Consider the following 25,511-nt stretch of genomic DNA (forward strand, 5'->3'; position numbering starts at 1 on the left):
AGAAAGAGCCTCCCCCTCCTCCACCTGTGCAGTTTTCCCAACTCAAAACAGTCCTTGGGGTGTTATTTGCCTCATTTAAGGTGGGGGCCACATATGTGGTTTAGATACTGGATTCCTATCAAACAATTGAGGCTTTACTATCCAGAATTCAATCTAAGGTCATGTCAGCAATATCAAGTTTGTATTGTAAAATGATAGGTTGAAATGAATTCTAAAGGCACCTTCAGGTTCTCTGCCACTTGACAGAAACAAAAGTTTAAATATGTTTACCTCGGCCTCCGCCAGGAGTTGCATTTTCTTTGTTATCACATGGTCAACATCAACCCGACCTAAGAGAAAAGCAAACCATTACTGTACTTTCTCCTGTGAAAACTAGATATAAGCAATCTGCAAGTACGGAAATAACAGGAAATAAAGAAGAAGAGAATACTTTAATTTGCTTATTTATAATCAAGCTGCATATAAGCCCAAAAGTTATAAATCTACAATATCTTTTACTCATTCGGCTTTTCACAGGTAAGTTTTCTGTACCACATCAATGGCCTAAAAAAAGCAGGGGAGAGGGAGACTCTTTCAGTTCATGAACTCTTCCCAATCTGAGGTACTTCCTTACAAGAGGCAAGGGTGTTTGTGACTTGTAATGGCCTATGGCTGAATACAATAAACTTTTCTACTACCAGAGGCAAGGAGCTATTTACATGCCTGTTTAAAGATGCTGTCCACCACAATTCTACAGCCCAGTTATTATAACAACATTTGATTTATATACTGCCCTTCAAGCAACTTAACACCCGCTCAGAGCAGTTTACAATGTATGTTATTATCTCTACAACAAACACCCTGTGAAGTAGTGGGGCTGGGAGAGCTCTGGAAGAGCTGTGACTGACCCAAAGTTACTCAGCTGGCTTCAAGTGGAGGAGTGGGGAATCAAACCCGGTTCTCTAAATTAGAGTCCTGCCGCTCTTAACCACTCACTAAACTGGCTCCCTGTGATGATAAACCTGTTTCTTGGCCATGCTACTCCATGCTGAAGGGGGGGCTCACATGATCAGATACTGCCTCACGCAAGATTCCCTCCACAGAGAAAGGGAATATAAATTCAACAGCATGGAAAAATAAAGCCATACAATAGAAAATAATATTTTAAAAGGAAAATGCTAAAAAAATAAATAAAACTTGTTATAACAATGAAACTTATGAAAATGAAAGGCCATGTACCTTAGTATTTGTTCCAAAAATCAGCCATGTCTCAAAACAGAAACACACAGAGATGTATTTTTTTTTAAAAAACAGCAATATAAGATGAACTGTACAAAATATGTGCAATTCTGTACATTTGTAACATGTACAACTGGGTGAACATTCCAGAAAGTTCTCTCACTAAAAGTTCTCATGCTTCCAGAAAACTCTCTCACAAACATGCGTCACAAAGTGATACTGAGTATTCTTTTTCAGTTCCTACGATAGTTTCAAAAGCCTTGCTATAAAAGGACAAAGGGGGGCAGGAGACAAAATTTCAAGAACCACAACACCATGCTCAACACAGTTTTTCACCTAGTACAAAGCAAGTGAGTTGCACCAGTGGGTACAATTCTATCTAGTAGTAATTTATTCTAATTGCAGAGTTCAGGTTCTCTTGAGTGCCGAACTGATTTTTCTCTCCAAGCACAGACTTCTATACTAAAAGCAAGCTGTTGCAATCAACTTCATTGTAGCCTTGGCCTATAGGTAACCCTACAAATACTTGGCTCTGGTCTCTCTTGCTTAGGAAGATAACAAGATCCATTTATCATCAAGTTAGAAGAGAGAATTCCCAAATTCAACAACACTTAGGATTTAGTCACAGGGCCTTGGATGCCATGAAAAGAACAAGTGATAACAAATCAGCACCTGGAAATGCTCCATCTCCTGTGGGCAGCCCAAGGTCTCCATGTCTGTCTGGCCAGCTCTGAAATAGACCTAGAAGATGGTCACATCGCCATTGCCCTTCTCTGATGCTAGGGTTGCCAACCTCTAGGTGGGGGCTGGAGAGCTCCCAGATTTACAACTCATCTCCAGGTGACAGTGATCAGTTCCCTCGGAGAAAATGGCTGCTTTGGAGGGTGGATTCTATGGCATTATAACCCACTGAGGTTCTTTCCTTCCACAATCCCCACCCTTCCTAGGCTGCACTCCAGGAATTTCCCAGCCCTGATCTGGCAACCGTATATACTGCTCTCAATTCAGGATATAATAACAACAACAACATTTGATTTATATACCGCCCTTCAGGATGACTTAACACCCACTCAGAGTGGTCTACAAAGTATGTCATTATTATCCCCACAACAACAAACACCCTGTGAGATGGGTGGGGCTGAGAGAGCTCCTAGAAGCTGTGACTGACCCAAGGTCACCCAGCTGGCTTCAAGTGGAGGAGTGGGGAATCAAACCTGGCTCTCCAGATTAGAGTCCCGTGTTCTTAACCACTACACCAAACTGGCTCTCTCAATGACACTGGGGGCCAAGCCACAAGTGACGAATGACACTTGAACGGCAAGTGGATTGAGTGGAGGGCAAGTGAACAGGGAGAAATACACTTGCCATTCAAGTGTCATTCGTCACTTGTAGCTTGGCCCTAAGTAAGGCTGGTGTTAATATTCTTCGTTTTCATTTACTTAAGGGTCTTAATTAGAAGTTGTAGGGACATTTCAGGGATATTGTTGTCTTTTTCTTTTCAAGCAAAAATTTCCTCACGTTTCCGGATACTATACAAAGGAGAATTGTCCAGAAATGCCCACTCTCCATCCCGGTACTATCCTTTACAACTCTGTTGTATTCAAACTTGATTCAAAAACAAGGTCCTTGTTTCAAAAAAAAAAAAAAAAACCACCCCAAACCCTGAGCTCAAATCCCAGTTTGCCAAGGACTACTCACTGAATTCATTGGAAAGGTTCACTCTGTGGTGTGATGACCGTGGAAATGGCAAGACCCTACACTGCAAGAGTAAAACTTGAAAACGGTAACCATATTTGACCAGAGGTTAACAGTGGGACACAAACTCTCCTAATTGTTCTCTCACTCTACTCTCAACCGATCAGTGCCAAACTGCTTAGAGCTATACCCATTAAGACCTTTTCCAATAAAATAAAGAGTTAAACTATCAAATGGCCTTCTGTGCTCACAGTGTGTGCTATGAAACACGGTGCTTTGTCATCATGAAACCATTCTGTGGTAGTGTCATCAGAATCGTAACTTTTCACCACAAAATCAGGATGACTTATACAAACCCCAAAAGAACAAGAATTCTGGGTTGCCAAGCAACTTAGCAGCTGCCAAGACTTAATTAGAAAAAAAGTTATATTTAACTTAGACTTGAGTAATACCTATTTTAACTGTATTCAATCTGCTTTCTCAGCCAGTACAGCGGCTAAGAAAAAATCCAGAGAGTTGCTGTTTTTCTTGGGTGAAGAGATTGCTCTCCCCTTTACAGCTGCTGTCCTGTACAGCTTTCTTCCCCCTCCCCTCCCTCATCTTTGCTTGGGCCTCATTTCTGTTGTACTTTGCTCACTGACAACCATGTCCAGAATTCCAGTCAAGATATTATCTGGGACCTGGCTGTCATGTATCTAAAGATGCATTACAATTCAAATGTTAACAGTGTGTAATCCCATATGAAATGAATGGAGCAGCACATTTTCTATCAGGGCCAGAAGGTCCCTTTTGAGACCCAGTTTGGTGTAGTGGTTAAGAGTGTGGGACTCTAATCTGGAGAGCCGGGTCACGGTTCTCTGGAACCCTCTCAGCCCCACCCACCTCACAGGGTGTTTGTTGTTGTAAGGATAATAATGACATACTTTGTAAACTGCTCTGAGAGGGCATTAAGTTGTCCTGAAGGGCAGTATATAAATCGAATGTTATTAGTATTATTTGTTATGTTAACTAGATTCTGCACAATGTGGTGAGGAAATCTTGGGGTGATTCTAGGTTCCTCTATTGCTTTTGACAATTTTCCTTATAATACAACTTAAGATACACTTTCATTTTTGCTAAACTCAAACTGAGACCAGCACAAACTGCTTTGATAATCAAGATTCAAGTCCAGTAGCACCTTAAAGACCAACTAGATTTCTAGGGTGTGAACTTTCCAGAGTTACCCACCTGAAACTCCTTTGATAATACCTGTGGTCTCTGCCTCACTCTATTTTTTTAAATCCATTTTCTGAGTCTGATGAAAACCTGCTTCTTAACTGAGGACTCCAAAACACCTCGCTAGGTGTCCCGTTTTGAATTGGACAGTTTGATACTTGCCTTTTCTGTCAGACAAATACATTCATAAAAGATGTCTGGTATTTTCTAATTTCCATCTGGTTGTGCTGGAGATACAACTTTTCAACCCCTTCCCCTCTGTCAAATGATAAACTTGTCACAAGGTGAGGGCTTTGAGAGGAAAAAACAAATGTTCAGCGTGATCCACAAAACACCTATAATTAAAAAGCACTGTTTGAATTCAATACACTGTGTTCCCAAGTCAGTGTGCTTCCAAGGCACGTGTGCCTTTATCTTTTTGGTCTTTGACCGTAAAATAAATCTATCAAGTGTGCCTTGATATTAATACATATCTTTCCTCTTAGTGCCTACAGTGTTCACATACATGTTTACATAGTTACCTTTAGCACAGGGTAATTAATTTCTATGACTCTATTATAGATACTTGAAGATAGAAAGTAGCTCACACAAAATCAGCTCGAGTTGAACTGAGATCTGAACCAGGTACTTCCCTGCAAACATCTCCTGCTTGTAACCATTATGCCATAGCAATTTCTAAAACAGCACACTTGACAAAGGCATTCCATCTCATGCATATTTACTTTTCTTTGAGAGCTAGTTTGGTGTGGTGGTTAAGAACAGTGGGACTCTAATCTGGTGATTCCCCACTCCTCCACTTGAAGCCAGCTGGGTGACTTTGGGTCAGTCATAACTTCCTGGAGCTCTCTCAGCCCCACCCACCTCACTGGGTGATTGTTTTGGGGATAACGACATACTTTGTAACCCGCTCTGAGTGGGTGTTAAGTTGTCCTGAAGGGCGGTATATAAATTGAATGTTGTTGTTGTTGTTAAAGTCTCTTTGACCTTAATGAGACTTGTTCCCAAATAAGCATGTACAGAGTTGTACCAAAACCTGTTTATAAATAGGTTATTTCCATCAAAGTCAATGAGATATAGTACTGAATTTAGCTCTGCTCATTTTATGAATAGTTAGGCATGTGCTTTTTTCTAAGAAAGCACAAGAAATGTTGGGGAAATTGTATCATTCTTTTCATTGCTTATTTTGGAATATCCTACCCTCCGTATCTTTTTGTACACTAGAGATCTTCCTAATTCCAGACGGGTAGCTGTGTCAGTTTGTTGTAGCAAAACAAAACAGAATTCCAGAGGCACCTTGAAAGCCAACAGCATTTATCCCAGTATGACCTTTTATCCAGAAAATTACAGAAACTGAACAAAGAAACATGGGATTATACATCGAGTGTGATTACCCATGCCAGGAACTTGGGCAGCTTCAGTTGTTATACATAACAGGATGAATAATTAAAGTTTCTACTTTGTCAGTCAATATCACTTTATGGAAGCCTTTACTATAATGTAGTCAATCAGTTCCCATATTGTGAAGCTTGGGGGTGGGTCAACAACAACTTTCAACAAGCATTTCCTGTATTTTTGTTGAAATCCTCTAGCAACCCTAACCCTTGACATCTTTCCTGTGGATTGATTCTGCTCCCCTAGGTGGTCCTGTTAATCTCTCACATTTTCCTCAGACTGAGCCTCTGCTTGCTTTACTTTTTCACAGTAGATTCCCTTCTGCAAAGTCTCCTCTGGAGGCACAGAACTGAGTTCTGCAATCTAGGCTTTCACTGTTTCAGTAATTCAGTCACCTCCTCATTCCCCAATTCTCTTGTTCAGCACCAAATACTCTACTGCATACCCAAACAAAGCATAGCTGCTCCTACAGCAAGCGTTCCGAGAAAAGCTGCTTTGAACCACATAAAAAAGCAGGGTATAAATGTTTTAATAAATGCTGTAGCCTAGTAGTTTAGTGGTTGGGCTGCAAATCAACACTCTGCTAGTTCGAATCCCACTACTACTGCAAGCTCAGCAGGTGGTCTTGGATAAGCCACTCCTCTCAGACCCAGCTCTCCAGCTGCACTGCGGGGATAATAACACTGACTTTGTTCACCACGCTGCGTGGACATTAGTATGTCTAGAAGAGTGATATATAAGCACAGTTATTATCATTATAAACAATTAAAAGGCTAAGAAGTAAGAAATGTCCCCTAACTGTTCCCCCTGAAGCCAATATAAAAACCCGTCCCACCACTGTAAGCAGCCTTTCTAACTCACTATTAGCCACGAAAGCCCTTTGCAGTGTTTCTATCATATATGCTTGGAGCCTAGCAACTGCACAATTCTTCCGATATGCGCAAAATGGAACCCAGAAGCGCTAGTATGCTTTCCCCCTATGTATGGTAAAATGTAGCACCTAAAAAGGACTATTTCTGATCGATGTCATACTTGGGAACGATCCTTCTCTATTCACTTCAGGAGTTGCTTCTGAGAGGACACTACTGTTTCCTTCACAATTCTGTGCCTTCACCTCTGTATGGGATATCAGTTCCAACTACAGTCACTGCCTGACTTCTAATTTACAGGCGTTTGGATTTGGGTATTTCTTTCCCATGGAGCAGATGATATACGAATTTCTGTGGCAGTGCTATAATACAAGATCTACATTAACCTGAAGAAAAAATTCAAGAAAGAAGCTGGCTCTGACATATATAGTTCAAGGTTCATCAGGAAATGAATCAGTAAACCAAAACAAGAAGTTTAAGAAGTCATGGTTTATTTTATTGTGCAAGTCATGGCTTACAAGCAAGCAACATGTGACCTTCACATTATTCTCATCTGCACATGATAAGTGAAGGACTCTTTGAACTAGGGCACTGAATGCATGCATTAAATTTAAAAAGAAATACAGCTTACAGCTCCTTAACTATTCATTGCTGACAAAGCTGATAGTTCAAGATGAAAAGATAGTGTGCTATAGCAGACAGAAGCTGTGATCTGCATCCAAGCTCAAGTCCACTTCAGAAGAGGCGTTGCCAGCTACAGCTTGGGAAATTCCAGTGCCTGGGAAGTATGGAGCCAGGGAGAAAGAGGGAGCTCAGTGGAGAATGCAATGCCACTCTAGGACTCCCATTTAGCCTAAACTTTATGGCACACTGCCCTCCAAAGCTGTCATTTCCTCCAGTGGAACTGATCTCTGTAGGCCAGAAATCGGTTTTAATTCTGGGAGAACTTGAGGATGGTAACCCTACAGAGAAATGCTCCTTGAGTATCTGTGAGCTGGGAAGAAGCAGACTCATCTCCATTATTTCTCCTCTTGCTGGCATCATCAACACCCCATCTTCTCCCCCACCCCCATCAAAGACCTTCCTCATGCCTGCTACCTTTGGCCGCCAAACACCGCCCCCCTCCTCTTTTCTGGTCCATGGTCTCAACTCTGCAATGAAGTTAGTCAAGCATCAAGGGGGTGTCTGTGTTTGGCAAATAAAAAACACAAACAAAAAACAAAGAACTTTTTCCTGGGCCTACTCTTGAGTTGCTGCCCCCATCAGAGAATCTTAAGGATTGACAGGTATTTCATTGAACTGCCCTTTAGGGTTTCCCTTGAAAGACCATGAATTGTATGCACGCAGGCACAGGATTGACGATGAGGATTTCAGCTCCCCTCACATCACAATTGTGATTTCAGCACTATGTAGTAAAACGTGTTCAAGCAGCTTTAAGGTCACCTGGGTGAGATTTCCAGAGAGCATGGGTTTAAAAAATACTTAACTACATGTGAATTCTAGGAAGTATAGATATCTGAGGACAATCTAAAAGCAGAATGCTAATAAAATAACATAAAGGACACTTGGAATTAGGGCAATGAATATTTACATTAAATTTTAAAAGGGCTTTTTATAGGGTTGTGCTATAAAAATGGCTGAGAGATCCTTGGTACAGCAACTGTAGACTATACTACTGACTACTATCTATTAATGTTGGCTTCCACAGTGTTCCATCTCTGTATTCAAATTTATGCTTGCTTTCCAATTTCTGCAACCCATATCCTACTATCTCATTCACTGAACGTCCAAGCCATCACTTGTATTGGCTTGCACTATGTAATCCACTTTCAGTGAGAAAGCTGTACTAAAAACAACATAAATGAATGAATGAAATAAAGTTAGTTGCTTGCTTACCTTTGTTTACAAAAACTTATACATTCCTCTGCCTAGGAATTGGTTGAAGACTGAGGTTGTTAAGAGACCAGACAGCCAGCAACTCCCCCTTTTGCCATGGCATGGAGTGGCAGGAACCTGTCCTAGATAACAGAATATTGACACACAGCTCTCCCCACCCACCACTACCTAATTTATGAACATCTTCCCTAGTTTGAGAGTGTCCTTCCTGGACCAGACAGAACTTGGGAGTACAAGTTTTCCCTCCAAGACAACTCTTGACCTATCACCACAAGAGTATAGATTAACGGAGTTTTGCTTACTGCACTCAAAATCATTCTATGCATAATCTCAGAGCTGCATGCAGAGTGGTGAGAGGCGAGTAATACTTTCTCAGGACAACTGAATGATAAAATGTGGCTTGATGACTCAGCCCCTTCCCAGCATATTCGTCACCACAAAAATATCACCCCCCTTCCTGGAATATAGCTTGGGGATCTTATTTCTCAATTTCAATAGATAAGGCTGTGTTATTCTAAAACCATTATTTATTCTTTCACAACACCTCCCAATTCACACTAGGTTCTACATTTCACAAACCTTTTTGCAGTCCTGGCTAAAATAATATAAAAATACCTGCCAAAAAGGAACACGGGGAACTAAATAAAAATCACACTTGTGACACTTAAAAAGCTCAGGGTCTTGCTTAGTTCATTTGCTTAATTTTATTAAATTAAATCCCTGCTTTGGAGAAAGGGACCTACCTTTTGGATTCTCATTCCTATTCTATTCTATGAGTCCTGGTTGTTTTCCTAGAAGGTGCTTCCGAATGTTTGTTGTGAGCCACTTTGGTATAGTGGTTAAGAGCACGGGACTCTAATCTGGAGAGCCGGGTTTGATTCCCCACTCCTCCACAAAGCCAGCTGGGTGACCTTGGGCGAGTCACAGTTCTCTGGAGCTCTCTCAGCCCCACCCACCTCACAGGGTGATTGTTGTGGGGTAATAATAACACTTTGTAAACTGCTCTGAGTGGGCATTAAGTTGTCCTGAAGGGCAGTATATAAATCGAATGTTGTTGTTGTTGTTGTTTGGTGGCAACAGGGATAAAGGCAGAGAGTGGGTACAAAAAGAAATGGACCTGCTGGACATGAACCATTTCATACAGAGGTGTGTACAATTTAACTTGTTATTAAAAGCAAGAGTCCACAAGTTCTGTGTAACTGTGATGTGTAGCCCAAACTTCTGGTCTTCAGGACTCCATCTCTCCCCCAAGAAGAGACATGGTCTTCTCCAAGACATCTCTTTGAGCTTCAGATGCAGTGAGAGTCTTTCACACCTACTGCAGACAGGCAGAGCAGGAATAATTAGATGTACAGATTGTCCACCAGCCATGGTGACTAAAGGGAACCTCCTCATTCAGAGGCAGTAAGCCTCTGAATACCAGTGCTAGAAGTCAAATTCAGGGAAAGGCCTTGACCTCTATGCCCTGTTGTTGGCCCTCCAGACTAACTTTATGGCCACTTTGTGAGGCAGGATGCTGAACCAGATGGGCCACTGATTTGATTCTCATTTATGATTCTCTGTCCCAGGACTGAGTTAATGAGGACCACCCCACCTCCAAGCTCAGGAGGAGGCCTGGGGCTCGGTACACAGGGTGGGGATGCCCAGTGCACTGTCAGAGCTCTGACTCAAAGAATACATGCAAGGACATGCCTAGTTTCCTGCTGTGCCGTGTGCAGAAAGATGACGTCAAAGCAATATAACATGTCATCTTGTTCAAAGGCATACTTTTAAGACGCACCTAAAGTTGGCCATTTCCTGTTCCACAAATTATGTCCTTAAAGTACTACTCAATTTTTCCTCACAGACAAGTAACTCTCGGCAAACCCTGTTAATGTCTGTTCACTATAGAATGCAATAGTACTAGGGTTCCCATTTGTCCAAACATTTTTAGTATTGATCAGCAGTTGTTGAACCTATTCCAGTGTCTTATAGTTTGTGAAAAGTTTACTTTCTCTACTTCGCCTTTCCTTACTGAACAATGTTCCAACAAGCTTTCTGTGCCAATGAGGAGGTATCTCCTTAGGCATGTGATTATGTACAAAGTGACACATGACCCATTACTCTTTAAGCGGACCCCCACAATTTGTCTGTCTACAGTACAGACTACAGACCTGTCTGAGTTACAAAACATGTCTGTCCTACCCACCCCCAAGGATCATTCTTCAATGACTGAACACTTAAGCAATGTTTAGAGAACAGAAGGGGTAAAATACCTACCAGCAAACATGGGCTGGTAGAGAGATCCCCAAATTTGCTTGCTACAAAAAGCATTATCCTTGCTTTCAGAGTCGCCCACCTCTCCTTCTGAGCTTGGTGCCAGGGGTGGTAGCTGCATTGGCCTTTGAAAGCACTCTAAGAACTTCTAACAATCAGCACACTGAGGAGAGTTGCTCCCCTGCTTGGGAGGCTTGCTCCCAGTATCATTCTGGGCACAGTCCCAAGAACATGTACAACCTTATTACTGGTGGGGGTGGTGGAAAGTGCCATCAAGTCACAGCTGACTTACAGCAACCCCTGCTGCAGCTTTCAAGGCAAGGGACTAACAGAGGTGGTTTGCCATTGCCTGACTCTGCAACCCTTGCCCTCTCTGGAGGTTTCCTCTCCATTTACTAACCCAGGCCGACCCTGTTTAGCTTCTGAAATATGAGATGAGGCTTCCCTGGGTTATCGAAGTCAGAGTACAACATTTTATAAGGACTAATTTTGCACAAAACTGTGCAAGCTTTCAAGTTCACCAGAACTCTTCATCAGGCAGGATATTTGGTTTTTTTGAGAGTTCTCATGAGCTTTGAAACTCGGTCCTAATAAAATATATTAAATGGTTTTTGCTTCAGACTGATGGGGCTGCCCTACAACTTGATTTCTGAACTGTGGAGGCACTTTGGTTGCCTCTAAAAAGAGCACAGTATCAGAGACAACACCCCAGAGCCAACTAGCTAAAAATTTTGGCTGGTTTCCAAGGCCAATCAAAATTTCCGAACCCGTTAGGTAACAATTTCTACACTACAATGCGATGAGGGAGGGGTACTGATTTACATTATGGACACTTCAGATGGAAATGGATGTCTTCACTCTTCCTCTACCCACAAAAAGAATCCCTACAGTATGTTTGCCACAACAATTGGGAAAAAAGAACGTGGAGTCTCACACAGGAAATGTGGTTGAGGGGCCAAGGACTCTTTCTACTAGTTCTCCACTGCAAATTTCCCCCACGTCTTTTCACAATGGGGACGTGGCAATAAAGGCTCTTGGCGTGGTGTGTGGCCAGTGGTGTATAGTTCTACTCTCTGATTGTAATACCAAAAATATTTAAATTTAGGGAGGCATGAGAACATACATTCATATTTTGCACACAGAAAATCCTAGGATCGAATCCAGCCATTTTTTCTACTGAATCTTACCCAATTCCTCTACTTAACACAGCCCCCATCCCAAATGGCCTTTTGGGTGGTTAAAAGAGAGAGACACTAACTTTTCCACCAGAAAAAAAAACCTGGTTAGATCTGACCCCTAGATTCAATCCCTGTAATCTTCTTTTTAAAGGGCCTCAGATAGTTGGGCCAGGAAATATCTCTGCCTGAGTCTTTAGAGTGCTGCAGCCTGACTGGATTAGATACTCCAGCGCTGTAACTCAATAAAAAGGCAGCGTAACAGAATTTGCTCTTTTGAGTATGCAAATAGCACTGCACACCAGATTTCACTCAAGAGCTCAACTCAGAACCAAAGCATGAGGCAGCAGGGGAAATCAGGGGTACCAAGAGGGTGACTGAGCCATGAATTTCTATCTTAAGCAACTAAGGTTCATTCATTTTACAGCATTGGCTTTTGAGGAATTCAGCATCTTTTTCAAGGCTGTCTCATTTCTCATTCAACAGAGACAGCAGTGCAAGGCTGTGTTGTTTAACCAGCTTTTTTTCTGATTTGGTTTCCATCATGTTAGTGTTTGAACATCTTAGGTTTGGGGTTGGTTTCTAAATCTGTTTTTATCATAAGCCACTTTGAAAAGTGAGGAAAAGTGTGTATAGAAATATAGTAAATAAACTATATTTATATAGGGGAAGAGAAAAAGCAGAACTCAACCAGTTCTGGGACCAGGCAACACATTTAGACCTCGCTTATAAAAGGAATATGGACATTGTCCCTTGCAGTTATAATTTATAAAAGGAACACAGCCCTAGAACTGGATAAATCCTGTTCTGAAGAATGACATGTAACATACATCATAATATATGTAGGAACTCCTACCCTCACATCAGCAAAAACTGAATATAAAGCAAATATAGCAGCCAGCTGATGCAAGCCCAACCAATTTTACAAAGAAAATTACATCTAGCCACCTTTTTCTTCATTAGCTTTTAAGAAAGGGAGCACAGACCTCTTCTTTAAACAGAACTTTCATGATCCAAACCAGGCATATACGCAAATCTGGTTATAACAAACTTAGAGGCAAATGCTTACCTATAACCTGCCTCATCGGCAGCAGGGGGGGGGGGTTGGTGGTTATTTTTATTAAGTTTATCTTTTTTAATTGGATTATTAATGGACTGTCTAAAAAGTAGGATAGCGTTTTTCTGGCAAATCACTAAATGGCTGGGAAATGCAGGAAGAAAAGACAGAGGAAGAATGAAGTTGCATTCAGAAGGGAAACTAAAGCAGCCAGCACTGAGGTGCCTAACAATAGCTGCCTTCTTGGCCTCAACTTTTCCTCACAGAGGGAGATAAAGAGTCAATCATTCATAAAACATGGCACTTGTGTTTGTAACACTACAGAACGACCGAGAGTAACCTCCTCCGGGAATTACAAGGACCCCTACAGACGCAAGAATACAAGTAAAAGATCCCACATGCTTTCTTCAAGGTGGATTAGTCACTCGGCTGAAATTCACCACTATTTGAGGCAAGGCATCTTCCAGGACCTATGAGACACACCCGAGCGCATTATTCTTAGCATGACACCAGCTCACCTAAAAACTCTGGAATGTTTAATCATAGGCAGATGTAACTGGTCTAATGAATGGACTGACTTGTAAAACCAACCCAGATTTCTTTAGGCGAATGTAACTTTACTGTATGAAGTCGTTATGGAAAAAACGTACCATTGCTGAATTTTGAGAATGACCAGTCTTCCTCATGCCTCCGTGACACATCGTCCTTCTCTGTGGTGCTGTACGCAGATCGGCGATTCCGTACAGAGATATTGTCTTCACCCACCATGATAACAGACTTAACACTATAAGGGCAGAGGGAAGGATAAAAATAATTGGTTAGCAATTAACATCCATACAGATAACTGTTCTTCAACACACTGTATTCTACTTTCAAGGCCGTTAAGAATATTTCAAGAACTCCATTTTTAAAGCAAGTTTCTAACCCTCATGCATTTTTAAACGCACCGCTTACAATATTCAGTGAAAACACTTTTCAATTAGAGGGTGGGGGTTCTTGGTTTTGAACAATTTTTTTCTCCCGAATTCAAATTGGCTCTTAGGGAAAGTTAGTTACAATGGTAACAGACCCATGTACTAGAATTCCGTTGACACTAATTTCCTATAAAATGGAGGGGTGAGGGTTAAACCACAGCCGGGCAAGAGAGTGTGCTGAACCCATCTTCTAATTCCACTTCCTTCCCCCCAGGCACTTGCCACCCAAAGGTGCATTCTGAACTTGGCAAGGGAAAAATGAATAGAAAAAATGGGGGAAGGGGGAATGCAGGCAGAAGAAAAGTTCAGCATTGCCCTCTTGTGTTTAACTGCTTTCCATCTACTTTGTAAGAAATGGGGGGGAGGGGTGTTCCTTTTCTTTCTCTCTCTTATATACAACAGTTCTCTGTCAGGGTTAAGTTAAAGTCCAAAAAACGTAACACTGATCTGAGTTGTACTAGAACAGCAATGTTTGGGAAAATTTTGTTGCCGGGTCTTTTTCCTTGGGACAGAATGTGCCTAAATTAAACACAAACATCCTGACTCATCAAAACAGAAAGCTGTTAAACATTCACCAACAACACCCTCCCCACACACATATTTAGGTGAAACCATCAGAGATGCCAGTTCTACACACCACTCTCATTTCACTAGTGAAAAACTAAGGCTGAAAGCACTTCATCTCGCCTAAGATTACCCAAGCAGTGTTCCAGTCTCAGTGAAATGTACGCACTGCCTAAGAATTGTGTTTGAGATGACATTGGAGGATTTGAAAGTATTACCTGTGGCGATTTATCTGTCACGGTGCATTCACAAAGACAAAGGACCACTTGAGGTTTACGTACCTCCTTAAGTTGTTTTAAATGCCTATATCCTGCCTTACCCTAAAACTGGGATTAAGGCATCTTGAAACCCATAATTAAAAACAGTAAAAACACTGAGTGCTAAAACCACAAAACAATAACACAATCAGTATCAACATTAACTTCAACTTGAATGCCATTAAAAGCACTTGCAAACAAAACAGCTTTGTATTTCTTTTAAAAGATATGCAGACAATAGGACTTCCTCATCTCCTCTGGTATCCCATTCCACAAGATGGACAATAGGGGGAAAGTGTGAGCTTTGGCAAAGGATGAGTGGATGAGTCCTGAGCCAGAGAATGGTGAAAGGAAACAGACCTGAGAAAAAATGATGTGCCAAAGGCCATTTAGTGACTTTATGACAAAGGAGAGACTCAGACAGAAGATATCCCAACTCAAAGCTTAGTTTCTTTGCCACAGCATTACATTGGCTCTCCTTATGACTTGGTAGTCTCCAAGCACTCCCCTTTTAATATCTCCCATAAACCAGCAGCTGTTTTCTCCTACATAAAAAATGAGGGGACGGTATTGTAATGGGAAACAAACCAACTGGCAGATACAGGAAGGCCTGGTCTCTATTGAGAACGGGCCCCATGAAAGGATGCTGTGTGTTTCTAAAGACTGTATTTCCTCAGGGCTCTCTGCAGTCTTGTGGGGGCGGGGGGGGGGCTCCCCACCAGACATCGTGTTAGCAAACAGCAGAAACACCAATTAATATGGTATGCAGTTTTAACTCTGGAAGCACTAGCTCAAATCTTGCTAATGTATCTGGGGCATCAGCACTTGCCCGAGTTGTGAGGATCATTTAGACGGCCTTCGGTTTCTAGGTACTCTGTTTCAACTGACCACGACTGTCTCCTCCTGATGATACCGTCCACAACTACACACAACCAGGATGTTAATCCTTACTGGTGTATACATTAGGAGTGTTTAGTTAAGTGAAGGCTTGTACATTCACCTTTCCACTTGTGGCAAACAAGCATTATACCCAGATGATCAAACAAGGAAGCTTTAAAGAAACAGTGATGTGATGCAATTTACTAAAAGATGGGTGTGCAGAGCGACTTGTTAAAAATGCTGGATTTCTGTGGGATAGTTGACAAGACTGCAGCAAACAATACCGTAGGCATCACTCCTGTTATCGGAAAATCCTCTCTAGCAAACAAAGCCATACGTCAAAACATCTAATAGGGGCTTTGCAGTGGCTGCATTCAAAATATCATGCCAAGAGCACATTAAGCCTGAATGTGCATGAACCCTGGATATTGCCCGGTTGGCGTGCACACCTCCCACTCCTCACTTATGCAGAGGGCAATGAAGGAATTCTAGTTTGTAGCTCACTCTAGTTACCTGAAACGTATGAATGCCGGTGGCCTTTAAACAGTTAGTTTCTCCACACATAAGCAGACATTCTGGCAGGAGGGAAGTGGCTCACCGCTTCAGGACAGCAGCAGTGGAGGTCTGTCTGGGCTAACTTTCTCCCTCCACTTTCCGCAGATATTTAAATTGGGTGGGGCTAGCTCTTGGCCCTTCTTACCCTGAGGCTCATCATGACCTGTGAAAACCATTTTGCCAGATCTCTGGATTAGCCAGATTTTTTTTTTGCTTTTGTAAGCCACTTTGGATCTTTCTGGGGAGAAAAGTAGCCTAAAAATGTGCAAATAAATAACATTCTAAGCCTGGATTAAACCCAGTTTATGTGTTTGGGGCGGGGGAGAGCATAAGGTTTGGTTAAAATGAGCAGCAGAATGAGGGTGTTAACTAGGTGGCAGAATAGTCTGTATTGTTTTAGAAAACAGATGAGGAATTATATTTTCAAAGCTCCTCAACAGGACTGGAGTCCAGTGGCAACTTAGAAACCAACAAGATTTTCACAGGGAAAGCAGCTGAGAGACAGAGCTCCCTTCTTCAGACAGCTTCCTGACATTGCTGTAATGATTCCTCTTAAACAGAAAAAAAGCACAGCATCACAAGAACCAAAAACTTCCTTTTGTTATGCGTAGGGTGTTTTTACAAGGAGGAGCACTGAAAATGCGATTCTTCCCACCTTACAGCCTGAAGTGGTATGACCCATTTTACCACCACCTCATTCTGCCACATGAAAAAGCCTAACTCCGGTTCAGCTGCACACCTGGCATTCACAGGTGAACTGGGGTTAGTTTTATGCTAAGATTCCTTTCATTGCGCACCATGCAAGATGGGTGAGGAAAGTAGAAACAAGGGGCACATGCAAGCGGAGCAACAAGCCAGGTTCAGGCCAAACACTTCCTCTGAATGTAGCCCATTTATGAATATTAACTATCTATTTTTAGGGAAAGAATGTTTGACTTTTTATTAAAGGCATACACAAACCCATTTTATAACCTATGTCTGCTTTTGATTTTATTGGCTTTCTTGCTCTTTAAAGTGTCTTTTACGGTTATCACAAATTATTATATTATTGCATGTGATTAAAGTAGCAATTTAGCTGGTATGAATCCTATTACAGCTTTTATATTTTTTTCTATTAGGATTCAATGCATAGCATACCTGCTGCACAGGTCTTGACTGTTTCCTGAAGAACTGCAAACTGCATTGGGAATTTTCTTATACTATTGTTGAACTTTCTTGGGCTTTGTCCTTTGTATTTTTATCACCAGTAGGAGCAGCAATACCTGTGTTTACAGTGCAAGCCTAAGCATAGGATTGCGCTGTCAATCACTGCTTCTAAAATACAATGAATGATACTTTAAAAACACTGAAATAATTGTGTGCTCAATCACTAACCAGACATAGCCCACTTCACTGAGATCAGAGCCAAGTCTGCCTGATGACAAGAAGAAGAAAAAAAATCACAGATCATCAACAAGGAACTTGTTTAAATAAGGTTGTGTTGATCAACTGTGCAAACTTGTTTGAAACAAAAAAAAATACCCCCACACTACCAAAAGGGAAGGAAGGCTGCCTTACACTCAGGAAAATTACCATCCTGATCAAGCAAACAGGCCAATCCTTTGACCCCTTTTCATGCTAATCAGTAGCCCCTTTTTCCAGGTTTCCTTCTGGCTACAAGTTAAACAGGTCCTTCCTGCCACACCCTAAACTTCTTTCTTTTAGCAGACTTGCTGCAGCTGTTCACCTGCAACCTTTACTCTGTTCTAATCAGTAATCATTCACAGTCTTTCTAGACTCATGCATCTGAGGAAGAGAACTGTGATTCTCGAAAGCTTATAGTACAGAAAACTTGGTTAGTCTTAAAGGTGCTACTGGACTCGAAAGCTTATAGTACAGAAAACTTGGTTAGTCTTAAAGGTGCTACTGGACTCTTTTCTATTTTGCTACTACAGACTAACACGGCTAACTCCTCTGAGTCTTTCTAGAGATAGTTTGTAGGATGTAAAGGGACATGATCAATTTAGGAGGGAATAATGGGCCATACATACACTCCTCTGCTCATGAGGCCAGCAGGAGGCAATTTTTACTCAACATAGTTACAGGCAAGTGGATAACTACAAACACAGAAAAAGTTCTGTTTATTAAACTGACAGGTGTCATACTACCACAGGGATATTTTTACTTATTCTGTAACACACTTATTCAATAATGGTTATAGCTAATGTGGTTTAGTGGGTGACCTGCCAGACTAGGATCGTTGGAAACCGCACTCTCCACAAAAGCTCACCGGGTAACCTTGGGCCAGTCACTTTCTGTCAGCCAGTCTTACCTCTCACAAGGTTGTTGCCGTGAAAATAAAATAGAGGCAGGGAGAACAATATTTTAAACTACTTTTCCCCACTGGGAAGAGCAGAAATGTAAAAACACATAAAACTAAAAAAAAAAAAAACACCCTCAAATAAGGAAGAGAAAAACTTGATTAAGAATTTTTAGGGTGTGAAACCAGAGAATTCTAGAGTTTAGTTATTTCATTTAGTTCCTGCCTTTCTCCCCAATGGGGACCCAAAGGAGCTTACACTGTTATCTTTTCCTCCATTTTATCCTCACAATCAGGTTAGATTGAGAGTGTGTGACTGGCCCAAGATCACACAGCAAGAGAGGAGATTCATGGCACAGTGGGGATTCAAACCTGGGCCTGACACTCCAATGAATCACTACACCACACCGGTTATTCTCTTTACTGGAAAGAAGGAATCAAGTAAAAAAGCTTCCTGCCTCCAATTTTGTATTCAGAGCCAATTTGTTGTGGTGGTTAAGAGCGGCAGGACCGGGTTTGATTCCCCGCTCCTCCACCTGAAGCATCTGGGTGATCTTGGGTCAGTCACAGCTTCTCGGAGCTCTCTCAGCCCCACCCGCCTCACAGAGTGATTGTTGTGTGGATAATAATAACACACGTTGTAGACCGCTCTGAGTGGGCATTAAGTTGTCCTGAAAGGCGGTATAGAAATCAAATGCTATTATTATTATTTTACAAAATTTTCTCTTCAACCATGCCTAGAATTTTTTATTCTATTAAAACATGCAGGTGTTCTAGAGGAACCACACATGGCTCATACCTAGTTTCCTCTAAGCAATTCTTCTTGGTGGTTAATTCAAAGTAATCAAGCAGCTATAGAATTCCTTATATAGATGAAGCTGCGTTGTATCTTCAGATTTCTAGGGCATCTAGACTAATATTTTGCCCAGCTGGCTGTACCCTCTCCAGATCACACAGCCATGAGCAAGAACAATGGTCCACCTGACTTAGCACACTGCCTACTGGCAGTTAGCCACAGATAGGGTTGTCAACTCTGGGTTGGGAAATTCCTGGATATTTTGGGGTGGCATCTGGAGAGGGCGTGGTTTGGCAAGAGGAGGGCCCTCATCAGGGTATTAATACCACTGAGTCCTCCTTCCAAAGCCGCCATTTTTTCCAGGGGTAACTGATCTGTAGCCTGGAAATCAGGTGTAATTCTGAGAGATCTCCAGGACTCATCATGGGGTTTTCAAGGTAAGAGATTAGCAGAAGTGGTTTACCATTGCCTTCTTCTGCTTTGCAGGTAAGAAATAGATTTACAATACTAATTTTAATTGATCGTGAACCAGAAGAATTATGGGCTGAAACCAGAGATATCATTAAGGAAGAATGTACAAAGACTATTCCTGTCGCCAAAAGAAAGGAGAAGCTTAAATGGATGACTGAGGAAACTCTTAAAATTACTAAAGACAGACGGGAAGCAAAAGCAAAAGGTGACAGAAATAGAGTGAGAATTGTAAATGCAGTTTTTCAGCGATCTTTGTTGTTCTCTTCTATTTCTTTGCACTGGTTATTATAATAGATTTCTTTGTCTCTGTGTGTAGATCCCTGAAATCAAACCCAAATGCAGTTTTTCAGCGATCTACACACAGAGACAAAGAAATCTATTATAATAACCAGTGCAAAGAAATAGAAGAGAACAACAAAGATCACTGAAAAACTGCATTTACTGATCAGGAGAAAATACTAATAGAGCTATTTCAAGCTACAGAAATGGAGTCCATCAAAATATTAACAAGAATCTGTCAACAAATATGGAAAACAAAACAGTGGCCCACAGACTGGAAATGCTCCATCTACATTCCAATTCCAAAAAAGGGGGATGCCAAAGAATGCAGCAACTATCAGACTATTGCGTAAATTTCCCATGCAAGCAAAGTGATGCTCAAGATTCTACAGCAAAGACTCTTACCATATATGGAACAAGAAATGCCAGATGTTCAAGCTGGATTCAAGAAAGGAAGAGGCACTAAAGATCACATCGCAAATTTACAATGGCTAATGGAACGCACCAGGTAATTTCAGAAGAAAATCAGCCTGTGCTTTATAGATTATAGCAAAGCCTTTGATTGTGTGGATCGTGAAAAGCTATGGATAGTGTTAAAAGAAATGTGGGTGCCACAACATCTGACTGTTTTGATGCGCAACCTGTACTTTGAACAAAAGGCTACTGTTAGGACAGAATATGGGGAAACAGAATGGTTTCCTACTGGCAAAGGTGTCAGATAAGGCTGCATATTATCTTCCTACTTGTTCAACCTCTATACAGAGCATATCGTAAGGAAAGTTGGATTAGATCTAGAAGAAGCTGGAGTAAAAATTGGTGGAAGGAAAATTAACAATTTGAGATATGCAGATAACACCATGTTACTGGCAGAAAATAGTGAAGACTTGAAACAACTACTGTTGAAGGTGAAAGGAGAAAGCGCCAAAGCAGGATTACATCTGAACATCAAGAAGAGTGAAGTAATGACTACTGAGGAGTTACACAATTTTAAACTTGACAATGAGGAAATTGAAATTGTCCAAGATTTTCTATTCCTTGGCTCAATCATCAACCAACAGGGAGACTGCAATAAGGAAATCAGACTTGGATGAGCAGCTGTGAGGGAGCTAGATAAGATCATTGAAGATAAAGACGTCTCTCTGGGTACTAAGATCAAGATAATCCAAACAATGGTACGAGGTATGGATGTGAAAGTTGGCGGTGAAGAAAGCTGACAGGAAGAAAATTGATTCATTTGAAATGTGGTGCTGGAGTTCTGCGGATACCACGGACGGCCAAAAAGACAAAAAGGTGGATACTAGATCAAATCAAGCCTGAACTCTCCCTAAAAGCTAAAATGACAAAACTGAGGCTATCGTACTTTGGTCACATTATGAGAAGACAAGATTCTCTGGAAAAGTCAATAATGCTAGGAAAAGTAGAAGGCAGTAGGAAAAGAGGAAGACCTAAAACAAGATGGCTGAACTCAATAAAAGAAGCCACGTCCTCCTGTTTGCAAGATCTGAGCAAATCTGTTAATGATAGGATGTTTTGGAGGTCTTTCATTCATAGGGTCGCCATAGGTTGGAGTTGACTTGACAGCACATAACACACACACACACTCCAGGACTCACATGGAGGCTGGTAACCCTAACCACAGATGCTTATATACATACATCTGCTCATTTATGTGTAAGCTATTTTAGCATCGGTGCTCAAACTGATATCTGCGTTCTTCACATCTTTAACATTTGAAAAATGCATGCAGAATGTGTATTTGATTTTTAAAGTGACTGTTACACTTTCTGTTCCATATTACCCTCCACAGGGAACACGTTACAGACAACAAGCCACTCAGTTCTGAAAATCCACCATACTTTAAACTTGCTAAAGTCACCGGACTGTTTCACGTTAAAAAACAAAACAAAACAAAACCAGTTATTTATATCAGATTTAAATCACAAATACCCCATTTGTACTTCAGGGGGTCCCTAGACCAGTTTAGAAGCAAATAATGAGAGAATCTCACAATCTTTTTAGTAGGATGGGAGGAGCTGATCAGGTAGATAAATAAACTGAAATGTCAATCATTAACACATGTTTATTTTAGAATATCATGATTATGCTTTATGGCATTATAAGGATAAACATGTTTGTAGTAAGTTCAAGTGTCATTTTACACCAAGTTCCTTTATTTAAAAATCAATCCTTTAAAAAAAAATTGAATCAAGACTTCCCCCCACATTCAGGTCTACTGACTCCTTGGGTGAAAATGCCTGCTTTCTTCTTGATGTGTAGCCACTCACTACCTAAAGCCCATCACATCTTTCTCCAAACTTAGCTCTCCTACTGGCTATCCTGACACCGAGCACAATGTTTTCCACAGATAAAGCATCCCCGAGTTATGAAACATTTCTTGGGCTTGCTTCTATCACAAGAACCAAAGCCTCACAATCCTTTTTATACTTGGGTTACAAAACCTTTCTAAAGTTCAGAACAAAGTTTCGTAACCAAAGGCAGCTTTGGTCAACAGTCTTGACCAAGCTGGTTTAGGAATTCGTAAGACACTGAAAGCTGTGATAAGAAGGCTGCCTTTTGCAAGATATAAATTTTACACACTTGCATATTAAAAATGTTAATATTCACAAAAAACACTCAGAAACAGAAAAGTTTCTATATGGGAAAAACAAAACAAAAAGCTGCCATTTGAACATGACTGCCCTATTGCAATCTGTGTGTTTTCCAATATAACACATCTGTATGCCTAATAGGTATCTGCTATCCTACAAAAAAGGTTCCTCCTTATCACAATCTGTTTTTTCCTCCCTGACATTTCTGCCAGCATCCAAATTGCATAAGAAGCTCAAAGGAGGCACTCAGAAAAGCAAGGGAGCAGAAAGAGTTAACAATTAACAGGTGCCATGTGATCAAACCACTAACAGAACTGAGGTGGTTTAATTTGGGAACAAGACAGAAATTTGCTTTCTGTGCCACTGGGACCTTCAATGCCGTCCATAGAGATAGATCATGAAAAATGGGATTTGCATCAGAAAGAACCTCGAAATAGGGAAGGGAAAGAAGGCAGGAAGCATCTAGGAGAAGCAAAAGTCACCAGGAGGCTTGAAGAGCAAGATTCGGGTCCAGCAGCACCTTAAACATCAACTAGATTCTCAGGGTATGAGTTTTACCTTTTAGCTCAAAGTGAGCTTTTAATACCCTGAAAATCTGGCTGGTCTTTGGACCCAAATCGTGCTCTTTGGCTACCGGAAGGCTCGAAGAATCACTTTCCCATCCTTTTTTCCTAAGGAAACAAACTGATTTTTAAAAAGCAGGTGGCGAAACGTATCAGCTTTTTTGTTCCTCCAGTTCTCAAAGGACAATAGGCAAAACTCTCCTACTCCAGCCAACCCCCCCCCCCCGCCACCTGTTTGTCTCTGCCCATTTATTTTGAATCCGTTTCATGGTGCAATAGTCCAACTTGCCCGATTGCTCCCTCCCTGCGGAGTAAGTACATTCCTTCTCTCTCCCGCTTCCACCCCCTCCCCGAGCTTCTTAGGGACTCGGACCTGCGTCGTTTGTTGGTTGGTTGGTTTTAAGCACACGGCTTTATAAAGCAACTTCTATTCTGGCGCACAAGAGTTCCGATCCGGGAAACCGCAAGCCAGCGTCATTTCTCCCGCCCCGCTTCTCCATCTCCGCTCTTTCCTCACCTCCTACGCCTCTAAAGGTCAGGATCTGCCCGCCCCGGTTCCGGGGGTTCAGAAAGCCCAGCTGGAGCCCCAGCGGTTTCCACGCAAGACAAAAGGGGAAATGACCACCCCGGCCCAGCACGCCCAGGCTAGGAGGAGCAGCCGGCAAAACGCGGTGGAGACGCCGGCTCAGCCTTGCGCCTTTTCCCTGGCGCAAAGCAGAAGATGCGCCCAGGAACGCCGCGAGGCTTACTCGCGAGCAGGCGCGCAGGATCGGGCCGCCGGCGCCCCTTCTGCCGCCCCCCAACTCCTCGCCCTCCCCGCCCCCGAGGTCCACGCGGGCTCAGCCCCTCCGCACAAGGGACGAAGGGGGCTGCGCTCCCTGCGTTCCTCCCCGCCGCCGCCCGGGCATCTTTTCCGGGGAGTCCAAGCTCGCTGCCCCACGCCCAGGCTCACCTTCAGCCCCAGCGCGCTCGACTCCTCGTCCGCGCTTCTTGCCCGCAGGATGCAAACCGGAACGCGCCACCGTGTGACTCTCCTCCGCCTTCGTCACTGTGGCGGGGAGGGGGGAGAGGAGGCACCTCCATAGGCGGCCGAGGGAGAAGCGGCTGGCCATTGGCTACCGGCGCTCGGAGCGGCCGGCGCCGAGCGGCTGCCTCCTCCCCTCCCTCTGGCGGCGGGCGAGGAAGGAACCAGGGGGCTGGGGAGCGCGTGGGGAGCCGCCGGCCCGGGAGGGCGCCAGCCAAGCGCCTGTCGGAGCGGAGGAGGCCTGAGTAGCGCGGGGGAGGCAGGGAAGCAAAGACGCTTAAAGGACTTGCCGCCCGCCCCCCGCAAGGAGCCCTGGCCCAGCGCCTCCTGTGCGGACCGTTCGCCCTTGGCCACGTGGCTCGAAAGAATTCTTGGTATTTTTTTTCCACGTGGAAGATTTGGGGGGATTCACTGCCAGTGGACCTAGTGACTTCCACGAGTGCAGAGGGCTTTAAATAGGGTTGGGTTCAGGAAGGAGAGGCCCACCGATGGCTGCTACAGCCTCCCTATACAGAGCAAAGTTTGGGTCCAGTAGCATCTTAAAGGCCAACTAGATTTCCAGAGCCTGCGCTCTTTTTATCAGATTAAAAGCTCCTTTTCTCAGATATCTCATTAAGGTAGCTCTGACTCTCGAAAGCTCATACCCCGGAAATCTAGTTGGTCTCCTAAGGTGCTACTTGAGCCAAATCTTGCTCTTCAACCGACCAACATGGCTACCTGTCTGAAACTATCATTATACAGAGCCAGCAAGCCTCTGAATGCCAGTGCTAGCACGTGGCATTAGGCGAAGGCCTCTATGTCCTGTTGGCCAGCCCCCCCTCCCCCCAGTGGCCCAGGTGAGCCTGATCTCATCAGATCTTGGAAGCTAAGCAGGGTTGCTCTTGGTTAGTAATTGGATGGGAGGCCTCCAAAAAATACCAGGGCTGCAGAGGCAGGCAATGGCAAGCCACCTCTGTTAGTATCTTGCCATGAAAACCCCACCAGGGGTCACCATAAGTCAGCTGTGACTTGACGGCAATCTACACCCCCACCAGGGCAACTGGTTGGCTATTGTGTGAAACTAGTGCTGGACTAGATGGACCACTGGTCTGATTCAGCAGGGTTCTTAATGTTCTTATGACATAATATAATACAGTTAAATCCTTAACAGCGTTGAACCGTCATTTGCGGAACCAACTAGGTGATAATGGATGTAATCGCTTCTCGGCCTTTTGGCTTTGAGGCTAAACATTCTCTACCAAGTTATCTGTTCTTATCAGTTCAATAGGGCGGCATGTCCCCCATTGGCCGGTGGTTTGGACTGCACATATGACCTTTCACACATACACTTTCCTACTACAACTGCGCTGAGAAGAGGCAATGCAAACATTAGCTTCCGTCTCTTTGGGACAATTCTAATCAGTTTAATATCTGATAATGGATGGCTAAATACAGAGTGGAGATGATACCAGCTTTTGTGTGAAACGAG

At 42.7% G+C, this 25,511-nt stretch overlaps 1 protein-coding gene across 1 annotated transcript in view; it reads right to left on the bottom strand.

The window, feature by feature from the left end:
- The window catches only part of SOAT1 (sterol O-acyltransferase 1), a 55,854-nt gene extending 31,827 nt beyond the window's left edge, over positions 1-24,027 (bottom strand). Inside the window, exons 1-3 of the mRNA XM_054979780.1 lie at positions 23,972-24,027; positions 13,424-13,557; positions 271-329 (exon numbers count right to left, since the gene is read on the bottom strand). Of these exons, the coding sequence (XP_054835755.1) occupies positions 271-329; positions 13,424-13,541 (177 nt within the window). The 5' untranslated portion in view covers positions 13,542-13,557; positions 23,972-24,027. The remainder of the gene's footprint in view (positions 1-270; positions 330-13,423; positions 13,558-23,971) is intronic.
- Positions 24,028-25,511: the final 1,484 nt, after the last annotated feature.

Source organism: Eublepharis macularius, chromosome 5, assembly GCF_028583425.1.
Source record: "Eublepharis macularius isolate TG4126 chromosome 5, MPM_Emac_v1.0, whole genome shotgun sequence".
NCBI lineage: Eukaryota > Metazoa > Chordata > Lepidosauria > Squamata > Eublepharidae > Eublepharis > Eublepharis macularius.